This window comes from Telopea speciosissima, chromosome 3 (genome assembly GCF_018873765.1).
Source record: "Telopea speciosissima isolate NSW1024214 ecotype Mountain lineage chromosome 3, Tspe_v1, whole genome shotgun sequence".
NCBI classification, from domain to species: domain Eukaryota; kingdom Viridiplantae; phylum Streptophyta; class Magnoliopsida; order Proteales; family Proteaceae; genus Telopea; species Telopea speciosissima.
The window spans coordinates 54399680-54411809 of NC_057918.1; the positions used below are offsets into that span (position 1 = coordinate 54399680).

Genomic DNA, 12130 nt, shown 5'->3' on the forward strand with positions numbered 1-12130 from the left:
CAGTTAGAAACCAAAAGAACACATTCCAGCAGTAGTATACCAATCGATTAAAGCACAAAACAGAGCAGGGAAAACAAAAAATCAATCAACAACTTATCTCGGGTCTTGGGAATCTCACCCTCATTGTCTCTCATAGATCTTAGGCCCAAAGGAAACTCAAACTCATGCATTAATCAAATCATGAGGGCTATGGAACCATAAAATGTATTTATGGCAACTAAAACAAAGTCCTACTCTGAAGAGGAGTCTTCCTTAGCTAAGTAGCTAGTACAACTTAAGCTGAAATAAAAATAAGGACTTAAATAGACTTTCCTAATTGAACTAGGAGTAAAATAAAGCAATAAAACTAAACTATTAGACTCCCACGAGCTGGCTGGTCAACCCAAGACTGGCTGACTTTAAACTCCATGAATCTGGTCCACTTTTATACCTCGATTCGCAACTTTTGAATAGACAATGATTGGACCTGCCTTGATCCTCCTTTGAAGCCCATTCGAGTGTCCCAGTCTAGATCACAAAGGCTGTGTAAGAAGGAATTTGCACACTACAACCAATGAGGGGTTGGAAAATGGTATCATCTACATGGGGTTTGCATGGGCCCACATGGTCAGAATAGGAGAGAAAACATCAGTGTGGGTCCCCCTGTTTATTATGTGAGGAGGGAATAAAGTAATCTGTACAAGGGCAGTGTTGCAATCTTTTTCCCATTTAGAAATTATGGCATTTATTATCCTTTTAATTATCGTAACCTTTCAGAAGATTGGAAGCATAATTATCTATTAATGAATGCCTACTTAATAATCATCAATTAAGGGCTAATAAATATCCCATCAATCAATGAGCGGAAAGTTGGAAGTGTTCGTTTCATTACTCCCCTAGATGATTTTAATTCCAATGATATATAACTTAACTGTCAAACTATCTCTCTTCCGGAAAAAAAAAATGTCAAACTATTCATATGGTATGTCATGAATCAGTTGGTTTGAACTGTTCAAACCGTTTCCTGAACCTTTTGGGGCAATCACCAAGTCACCCGAAAGTGTCTGGTTAATGTTCGAGCCAGTCCCACTGTTTGAATGGTGGTGATTCTGACTGAACTAGACACCTTTTTGGAAATAGCAAAATCCAAATGTCTAAATTATCCATTTTGAATGAACTTCGGCAATACATGTTTTTCTCAATTAATTAGATTGTTCTTTGCATGGGTTGTAACCTCTTTTACACAGAAAGCTCTTCTCAGTCTTTATATTCCCTTTTTTTTTTTTGGGTTTAACAAAGAAATGAAATGGGTGGAGTATCAGAAATTGTAGCCAGAAAAGCTATTTCAATAGCTGTGTCCATTACCAACAGCTGCCTAGTGTAGTTGGTGAGCTGTGGTGCGCTTCATGCCCATGCTCACCAGGAGGTCTCGAGTTCAAGTCTCCTGGCAGGTACCTTTCCCCCTCCCTATTCCCCCCCCCCTAAAAAAAGTAAAATATATATAAAAGCTCCCAATTCCAAAAAAAAAACAAACAAACTGTGTCCAGTTCTTGTTATATTCTTTATTTAGTATCTTTCAATTTATGAGTAACAGAATAAAGATGAGACAATTATGCTATTTTCTTATCTTTAGAGCAAGTCCAGTTGGCATATCAATCTTACCATACCGAACATATCTCTGCCTTGTCTCTGTCTTTTTCTTTCATCATTACTGCTTATTAGAGGCTTTCCTTTCATGCAGAGTTTCTTAATGTAGATGATGATGAAGTGGCTGGAGAAGAGGACAACAATATGCCAAGTGCTGAAGAGTTTTTTGAGAACAGTGGATGGTCTTCCCGTACAAGGTGGGTTCTAGATCATGTAAAGTTGTATTGTTGGACTTTTCCTAGGAAAGTACTAGTGAGGCAGGCAGACAAAGGAGGCCATGTATGACTTTTCCCTACTGCATGAACCAGAGGGAAGGGACTAGGGTATGCGGACCCATGATTTATGTGAAGGCAGAGCTGAAATGGGGTTAGAAGATTTGGGTAGAGAGGGAATGGATATTTGACATGGAATGATAAAGGAATGGGTTGGTAGCACTAGATATGTTAACCTATAAAAACTAGAAAGAAACTAGAAAAAATGGGACCTTGGTGGAATTTAGAATGCCATTTCCAGACAGTTGCATGTTTTTGGCATGTGGATTGACAAGTAGGTCCTGCTGTCCAACTGATAGTTCGAGAATGCTTGGGCCACATTTCCAATTTAATTTCCTAACACATTTTCTTTGGATGCTCCATGTTGGTCCCTGTTCTCAAAGAGAATTGAGTTTTTCAAAAAGAAAATTCAAAGATTTATTCTGACACATTGTATGTTGGATTGAACTGAGGTTAACTCATCCAGATGATGAGATATCCACGAAGTATAAGCTTCAATAAGCACTGTGATTATAGTCATATGGCAGAAATGGCTTATGGAGTTATGATGTGGGCTGCCATCCTAAAGTATCAGTCTAGGTTCCCCTCCCTCAAATAAATGTTATATACATTATGCTCACACATTTATAAGATGTTTAAATTGGTGATTTGAACAGTGCTTTATATTCATGAGTTGAGGAGTTCACATCCTGTTATTTCCTTTTCTCGAAGTACTCCGGCTCCAATTAGCTCAATAGTTCTTATGCAATAATTCTAACATAACCAGAAACAACTCATTGGCAGGCAACCAACATGTCATTGACACAATAAGCTGTGGTGGGTTCACCCCAAGACACATTCTATTTATTCACATGCTAGGGTTGGGATACTTTAGCATAATCAAAAAGCGGTCTTGTTCTAGCCAAGGCTATTTTAAACTTGCTTGAAGCACAAGTTAGCATGAACCATCACCATTCCCCACCCCCGAGAAGGTAGGGAGGAGATCTTGTCTCGTGTTTTGTTTTTGGTACAGAAGAGACAGATTATATTTTAATCAGCGCCCCCCCCCGCGTAAACTCCCCTCCAGTGAAGGTGGGATTTGATCCCAAGACCTTGCTACCACAAGCTGTGCTAGGCGGCACCTTCGATCTTGTCCAGTGTTATCTCACCTTTGAGATTTCTTGTGCTGATTTACTAGGTTAGGTGACACCTGATCCTTGTTTCTTTGACCAGTTTTTTAATTATGGCACAGTCTAGCATTAGTAAAAAAGTTGATGTATCCATCAGGATTCCTTGAATACTGCAATATCTCCTACAGTGGCACATAACCTCTGGTGTACTCTGGCCAACGGCATAATTGCAGAGTCAGATCATGGATGGACATTTCTTCCATTTCTTAACCCAGAATGAAAATGTCTTGTTTGCTTTTTCTTTCATTTCCTTGTTTCATAAGGTCTTATCTTTATTTTCTGAACTTGGTCTGTTTGCCTTTTCCATTAGGGCTGTTGCAAGGTATCTCCAAACCTTGTTTGATAATGACGCTGGTCATGAAAGAAAAGTTGTTCATATGGACAACCTCTTGGCTGGTAAAACGCGGAAGGAATCAGCCAGGATGTTTTTTGAGACTTTGGTAATTTGCTTAAATCTGTTTCTTTACTTCATCGGGTTTTGGATTAATTGTTGGATTTTTAATTGTTTCATAAGTTTTATTTCCTCCTTGTTCCTGGTGCATTACTAGACTATTGTTAGAGGATTCTCTGGTTGTTTCAGAAAAATGTCTCTTTCCCAGTGTGAAAATGTAAAAAAAGAAAAAGAAAGAAAATAAAAGATAAAAAGATCTGTCAATCACTCTATCTTGGCCTCTAAGTCACTATGTGTTAGCTGCAGCTGCCAAGACATGGCTTGCAATGATGTCAGTTTATTGAGGGAGGAAAGGAAATAGAAAGGATACAAGAGTTGCTAACAATAGTGGTGTGACTGGTGTCTTAAGATTTAGATACCAATTGACCATAGTTTATTAATGCAAGATTTAGATACCAATTAACAATAGTTTATTAGTGCAAGATTTAGATCATGATATCTTATGTTTGGAATTGACGTGTTCTCAATTGGTTAGAATCATTTGCTTGGTGTAACTATTGGCTTCATCCAGCTAAGATAAAGGATTCAGATTGCTAATTTATAATTAAGATATGCAATTCAAGGACTTATAAATAACGGAATGTTTCTGTTGATTGTATAACACTTCCATACTAAATACGTATGTTGGGCAACTGGATTACTGGAGCATGTGTTGTCATTATTGGCAACAGAGTCTTTTGGTGTTGTGGTAGTGTACACAAGCAGTGTGGCAGTGCTGGAAGTGATAGACAGTGATGTGGCAGTGGCAGTGAGATCTTGACATGTGTCACTTTGACAGTGATATTGAAGCATCTGGACATGTGTGGCAGTGTTGGGCAGTGTTGGGCAGCATCAAGTGCAGTATACATACACTTTGTGGCAATTTCATAGGTTCATGCTGATGTGTCAACTTGGCAGACAATTTGAGTGGGCCTAGTGGCATGTTTAGAAGGAGCTATGAACATGGAAATTGTAGCTCGTCGAGTCTTCTTTCCAACGCAACTGGAATCAGGTCAATCCGATCCCGAACAGAGGAGTTGTGAGGATTTTCGTATCGATGTACAGAATGGAATCGAAATGAGAGGAGCTTAAGTTCCTAAAGTTGCTCAGCCATCATTTCGTATCCACAGGAAAAATGGGCAAAGGCTGACCTCTCTCCTCAGCTCAAATTTGTTTAAAAGTTTCGTTAAACGCTAAAGATTTCGTTCTGGGCATTTTAAGTGGTCTAGTGTACTGAATTACTGTAAGTGCGCATACAAAGTAGCGTCCCTTAACGTGGTCAGCACCGATCGAACAACTACTGTCGCGCCACACATCTCAGATCTCGATTGGGCGGATTGGATCTCACCCTCACTTAGGCGCAAATTGATGAAGCCAAAGATTCCGTCGCACGGCCTCTGGTTTGTTGTCGGTACGTCTTCATCGAATCATTACACCTATCTGGTGCTGTGTGCATCCGGCCGACGATGCAATATATTCCATTTCGCAAAATCTTATGAGCCTCGTGCCGCAAAGATCCTGATCCATTGACCATCGATCGTCCTGCATTTGTAAAAGTGATTGCCGACAGAAAAGATTCCAAATCGAGCTCTCACAGCTCACCTGCGTGTTCTAGAAGACAGTTCCGACGGCTCTGGTTCAAGTAGCCACTCATGAAGCGTGAAATGTCACGAAGATTTCTTTTTAACCTCATTCGAGCCTTCCCCCTCGCCAGATTGAATTACCAGAACGTACAGATCCAGCAAAAGAGAGAAAAAAGGTTAGAAGAGAAGGTTTTTTAATGCTAAAACCTTGATTAGGCATTGAAGATGACTTCTTTGAAGATTGGAGCACATGCATATTGATTTCTACGCTTCAAGGAAGAGGTTGGTTGTGGGTTTACATAGGTTGAGGCATAGTTGTCAAGGCGTCATCTAGGCGTCCAGGTGCCTTGGTTGACTTTGGAGCGGCAGCCGCCTTGATTTTGGACCCTATCCAATGCCTTGGGTCACCTAGATGCCGTGACAACTATGGGTTGAGGTAATCAACTTTGGCAAATCCCTTATTGTTATTCTAGGTTGCAATAATGTTGAGAAACCTAGTAATGTAGTCCTAGATAGGTAGGAGACCTACTAGGAGCCAGATAACAGAATAAATAGCAAAAAGGGGCTGCTGGTTCACATGGACAGCCTAGGTTTTAGGTTAATTCTAGGGTTTAGGATGGGAATTTGGGAATGGGTCTTATATGGTTTTAATATGCAGGTTTAGGGGACTATTATGATATAAAAAAAACAGGATTTAGTTCAGTTTAAAATTCCTGCAGAATTAGGGTTAGGGTTTCGGGTTTTTAGAAATTAGGAAAATCACTAAAGCTAGGGTTTAGATGGATGGATAGGGCTGGGCTTAGGATGGTTTTTGGTGGGTAAACAGATCTGGACAGAACTGAGATCCTCCTAGGGTTTATGAAAATAAAACAGAAAAAGAAAAGGGGATCGAATGGGGAAGGGAAGGAAAGAAAAAAACTGAAAATTAAAATTCAAACTCACACTGGAATCCACCGGTAGTAGCTTGAATGTTTGAAGGATGAAACCACCTTCGAAGAGAGATCCTCCCAGCCATCACGGCGTAAAGAGTTGCAGAAATCCACCCACCCTTCCACCTTGAAGTCCACAAGGATGCACACTCACACAGGGGAGCAAGGAACAGCAGCAATGGCAGCCACGAAATCTGTTTTTTTAAATTCAAATAATCTGTGGGGGAGCCCTCCACGATCTACTTTATTTATTATAATAAAGGCCTAAGCCAAATCCTAGTACAACTTAATGTCTCTTTCTTCTAAAATCGTGGAAGGAAGAGTTCTAATCTAACTTAATTAAATTAAAACAGTAAATGTCCTAACTACCCCTACTAATTTAAAATAAAAGAATCTAACTTAAAAACAACTAATTTAAAGTAGATTCCATATTAGCCAATAGGATATAAGAACCTATTAACCAATAGGAACACTTCACTTAAATTAGACCCATTGAACCAATTGGATGCAACCAATTCTAAACCGGTTCAATCTAAAAACAAGAAAATAAACTAAGTATGGAAAATAATAAATCCTAATCTATGGCTCCCTATTCAAACCCTAAGTTCAGGGCCTCTTCTTCTTCTTCTTCTTCTTCCTTCTTGGAGCTGCATCACCTAGTTTTGTTGATGTAATTGGGGGGATATGTATTTTAAATTTTTAAATTGATCATTGTAATTGTTGTCAAGTTGGGGTTTGATAGGATTGGGATTGTAGCCCTTCGTTTGTGTAGGTGCATAGACAGAAGTAGGAATTGTAGCTCCTGGGCTTTTGTAGTAGTCAAAACAGTGAAGAATATTGAGCAATATATGAAGCCCAATTAGGGCATTGCTTCGTGGACGTAGGCAATTGGCTGTTAGGGATTTTGTCATAAGCTTTTTCTAGGTCAATAAAAACTTGATGCAGATCCTTCTTACTATCTATAAGGGAGTGTTTGACTGTTTGGTTGCGTAATTCTGTGGATGCATGAGCAGAGAATGATTCTAATTCCTTGGAATGACGACTCTGTGGAATTCATATATTGACTGATAAACTGTTTGGTTACCCTGAGTCTGTCAGTTGGTTTCATATTGAATTTGCCTGAAAAACTGTTTGTTTCCTATGTTCCTATCACTTAAATTCATGATTTGATATTTATTTTGAGATATTTGCTGATTTTTATTTATTTATTATCTTTTACCGTGTTCTCTACCTGACACAAAAAATAGTTTCCACTAAGAGCTTCATATTAGATTAAATCCAAATACACCAATTTCATTGGAAGCACTTAGTCAAATATATCCAAATTTTTTTTTTAAAATGGCATCATATGAAAGGCATTAGAATGTAACTATTTTGTTATTCTTATTTTCATGAATATCCATAATTATGTTGCAATGACCTCATTCTATGAGTAGCTTGGCAACTTCAAGTTTTACTTTTAGCTAATTTAATTGTGAATACTGACTTGAGTCAGAGTGACTACAGCCATCTTTATTTGTAATGTAAAGAAGAACATTCTAGAATAGGTACAAGGACATAATTACCCCTAGGATAATTTTACCCTTGAACCCATATTACAACACTCCCTCTCAAGTTGGAGCATACATGTCAAACATGCCCAACTTGCTAATTATAGGACAAAAATAACTTACTACTAATTCCTTTGGTAAGGATATCAGCCAGTTGTTCACTCGACTAAATAAATGGAATACAAATTATTCCTTGCTCAAATTTTTCCTTGATAAAATGTCGGTCGATCTCAACATGATTGGTATAATCATGTTGAATTGGGTTGTGGGCAATGCTGATTACAGACTTGCTGTCACAGTAGAGTCGCATTGGAAGATCAGCATTCATACCCAAATCTTGAAGAAGTCCCTTGAACCAGAGAAGTTCACATGTACCTTGTGCCATAGCTCTAAATTCAGCTTCAACACTAGAACGAGCCACAACTGCTTGCTTCTTGCTTCTCCAAGTAGTTAAGTTTCCTCTAACAAATGTGCAATTTCCAGATGTTGACTTCCTATCATCAGGACTTCCAGCCCAATTTGCATCAGTGTATGCTTCTATCCAGAGATGACTATGTGGAGAATACAAGACTCCTTTTCCAGGAGATGACTTCAGGTATCGAAGTATTCTGTATGCTGCCTCCAAGTGAGAGGAGTGAGGATCATGCATGTATTGACTTACGATACTCACAACAAATGTAATATCTGGTCGAGTATGTGAGAGGTATATCAACTGGCCAACTGACCTCTGATAGCTACCCTTATCCACCGGGTCACCTTCCTTACTCTTCAAGTGTGTGTTGGGCTCATGAGGAGTATCTGCCAGTTTACAACCAAGCATCCCTGTTTCACTCAATAAATCCCCAGTATATTTTCTCTAGGAGAGAGATATGCGCTTGGCTGAATAGGCAACCTCAATCCCCAAGAAATATCTTAACTTCCCCAAATCTTTAACTTCAAATTCGTTGCCCAGATAAGTCTTCAACTTCTGAATTTCCTATGCATCACTGCCCGTGATAACTATATCATCAATATAGACAATCAAAATTGTCACATGCTGTCCCACCCATAGTTGTCATGGCGTCACCATGGCGCTAGGGAAAGTCACATATCGAGCTACGCCATGCTTAATGTAAAAATATCTTCCGATATGGCTTCCATGGCATCGCCATGGATGCCATACCACGATATATGGGCATATCGGTCGATATTTGTACATTTGAATGTATAAAAATTAGACTTAAATTTTTTTTTTAAAACCATTTAATAGCTTAGATGCGTTTTCGTTAATGTCTATTGGAGGTGTAACTTGAAAATATACACCTGCAATACACATTAACATAAAAATTAAAAACATCAAACATATTACCCTAATTGGGGGGAAATAGAAATCGCAAAAGCCAAAGAAAGTTCAAGAGTTGAGAGGAGAGTCGAGACAGAGGAACAGTTCGTGAGATAGAGGATCGAGATTCCGGCAAGCGGCAACTTTGGCTTTAGTTCCTGGCTTCCTGCAACTCTCGGCTGAGAGAGTTCTTCACTCCTTCGAAGTTCGAAGTTGCGAACACCTCCGGCAACCTCCAGGACTTCAGGCAAGTAATTTTTTATTATTTTTTTTTAATTTGGTTCTTCTTCCTCCTCCCAGTCCTCCGGCAACTCGATCTTTCAGTTCAGTTCTTCAGTTCTTCTCCTCCCAGGCAGTCCTCTTCTTCTTCAATTCTTCTCCTCCCAGCCTCCGGTAATGATTAGTGATTACAGCCAGTACTAGTAGTATCGTTTTTTTTAAATTTTTTCTTCTTGCCTTGCACAGCAACACATACGCAGTTACACACACACACAGACAGAAGGGGGGGGATTTATTTCAGTTAGTAGTCTTCTAGGTTTTTTTTTTTTTTTTTTTTTTTTTTTTCTTCTCTTTTCTTCTTCGCAACTGCTTGTACAGTCACAGAGACAGGGAGATAGTCGAGAGACAGAGGGGGGAGGGAGGGATTTATTCCAGTTACAGCCATGGTACTCTCTGTTTTTTTTTTTCTTTTTTCTTCTTCTTGCCTTACAATTGCAGGCTTGCTTACAGTCGCAGACCTCTCAGTTTTTATTTTTTTCCCTTTTTTCTTCGTGTTGCCTTGCACTTGCAGGCTTGCACACAACCTCTCGGTTTTTTGTTTCTGCTTCTTGCCTTGCAGTTGCAAGCTTCCACATAGACAGAGAAGGTGTTTTACTTTTTTCTTCTTCTTGCCCTACACACAGCCACACACAACAGCAGCACATATTCAACTCCATTAGTCCACAATTTCAGTTTTTTTTTTGCCCTTCAACTTAATGTTAATCTGCTAAAAACCAGTACTTTGATAGTTTGATTTTGTGTTTTCCATCCTAGTTCAGCTTAATGTTAATCTGCTAAAAACCAGTTTAATTGTTATTTTTGTTTTGTGACTTTTGTAGTCTCTTTCACTCAACTAATGGAGTAATGGATATTACACTTTCATGAATTAAACCATAGTATATTAGTAGTACACTTTCATGTTGATTTTTGATGTTATAGGACATATATTATAGCATACTAAATGACATTAAAAATAGAGAAAATAAAAAATAAAACATGGTCGACATGCTCGCCGTGGCAACGCCATGGCGGGCGACATGTCGATATATCGACGTGACACCTCTCCACCGACTTGGATCGCCGTGACGCCGTGACAACTATGGTCCCACCCTTTTAACAAACAAGGTGTGATCAACATTGCTCTGCCTATACCCATATGCAATCATGGCCTTATGGAAGTGACCAAACCAAGTCTTTGGTGACTACTTCTGACCATACAAGGCCTTCAACTTGCATACCTTTCCCTGAGTCTCTGGAGAAGCAAAACCAGGAGGTATCTCCATATAAACATTCTCTTCCAAGTCTCCGTGCAGGAAGGCATTCTTCACATCAAGTTATTGGAGATCCCAACCTTGATTCACAGCACAAGAAATGATGACTCTCACCGTATTCATCTTTGCTACAGGAGCAAAAGTCTCTTCATAGTCGGTTCCTTGGGTTTGAGTGAACCGTTTGGCAACTAACCTTTCTTTGTATCTTTCTACTGAGCCGGCTGACTTGTGCTTCACAACAAAGACCCATTTGCAGCCAATGGGTTTCTTTCCTGGTGGAGGAATCACCAAATCCCAGGTTTGATTTTTCTCAAGGGCAAGCATTTCTTTGTTCATCGCATCCTTCCATTTTTGTTCGGCTATTGCTTCCTGCCAATTGTTAGGGATGGTAACAGAGGATAACGAAGAGACAAAGGCATGGAATGAAGAAGTTAGAGAGTTATATGACGCAAAATTGGAAATCGGGTGTTGTGTACAACTCCACTTTGGTTTCCGAGTAGCAATGGGTAAATCAAGATTGGGATCAGGAGGAAGCTTACCAGGAAGATGACTAGGAGTAGGACTTGGAGCAGGTGCCGATTGTGTAGGACCAATGGTGGTGGTCTCTTTGTACCGAGGGCCATGAGAAGGAGAAAACAGTTCCTCGAGAGTAAATCTTCACATCATTCTCCCCCTGGACTGTTTCCTACTGCTCATTCTGTCCTATTTCTTGTTCCTGACTTGTAATCCCATCCTCCAGTTCAAAAGAAGCATTCTCTATAGTAGGTATATGAACATCCGAAGGAGCAATCAGCGGGACCTCTTCATTACTTAGAATCTCCCCCTGCAGAGGTACCGGCTGTTTAAAGTAAGCTTCAGATTCTTGGAATCCCACATCCATTGTGACAAACGATTTCCTATTAGGAGGATGATAACATTTATACCCATGGAAGAAAAACTAGACCGAAACTTGTCGAAACCACCGAGTTAACTCGGTTTCATAGGTTTCCGAGACGAGTTGAAGGGGGATTTTATAAAATCCTTGGATTCGATCGGGTTTTGATGGTTTTGACTGGTTTCGACCATATTTCGGTTGTTTTGACATTTATGCCCATCAAAACTAGTGGAAACTTGGTTCGAAACTAGGACAATCATGTATTTATGCTAGAAACCAAGTCAGAAACCAGGATAGACACTTAGTTATGTCTAATGTCATTTAAGTAAATGTTTTTGTATTTGTATTTCATTTACTCAAGATATTATGCATAAATAAGCAAATACCCCCTATTTGAATCCAATAAAAATAGTTAAAAAATAAAATTCCAAAAAAAAAAAAGTCAACCCCCCAGTTCAAAAAAAAAAAACCTGGATTTTCGACGGTAAGGTGCAATTTTCAACTTTTTAATGCTAGAGTTTTTCTCAAATCTAAAAATTCCATAAATCTTAATGTGGTAAAACATTGCTAAAAACGAAAGTGCGGTAAAATATTCATTTGTTTTGATTTCCAAAAAAATATTTTCATTTAGAGCAATTTTGACAGCATTCACGCACACCAAATTAAGTTTGACCGGTACATAATTCCTTTAATATAAATCAGATTTAGGCAATCTTGACTTGTTGGAAAGCTACTATCAAAACAAAGATTTCTAATAAATCCAAGATTGCTTAAATCTCATTTATATTGAAGGAGTTATGTTCCGGTCAAACCTTTTTCGATACCATGCCCAAGAACAATATACAGT

General features: G+C 39.0%; 1 protein-coding gene across 6 annotated transcripts in view; it reads left to right on the plus strand.

The window, feature by feature from the left end:
• LOC122654306 (sister chromatid cohesion 1 protein 4-like) overlaps window positions 1-12130 on the plus strand; it is a 116888-nt gene that overhangs the window by 61709 nt on the left and 43049 nt on the right. For 5 of the 6 annotated variants that reach the window (XM_043848337.1, XM_043848342.1, XM_043848340.1 and 2 more), the window contains 2 exons: window positions 1721-1823; window positions 3378-3507. In XM_043848337.1, the coding sequence (XP_043704272.1) occupies window positions 1721-1823; window positions 3378-3507 (233 nt within the window). The remainder of the gene's footprint in view (window positions 1-1720; window positions 1824-3377; window positions 3508-12130) is intronic. The other variant, XM_043848339.1, reaches the window with a different exon arrangement.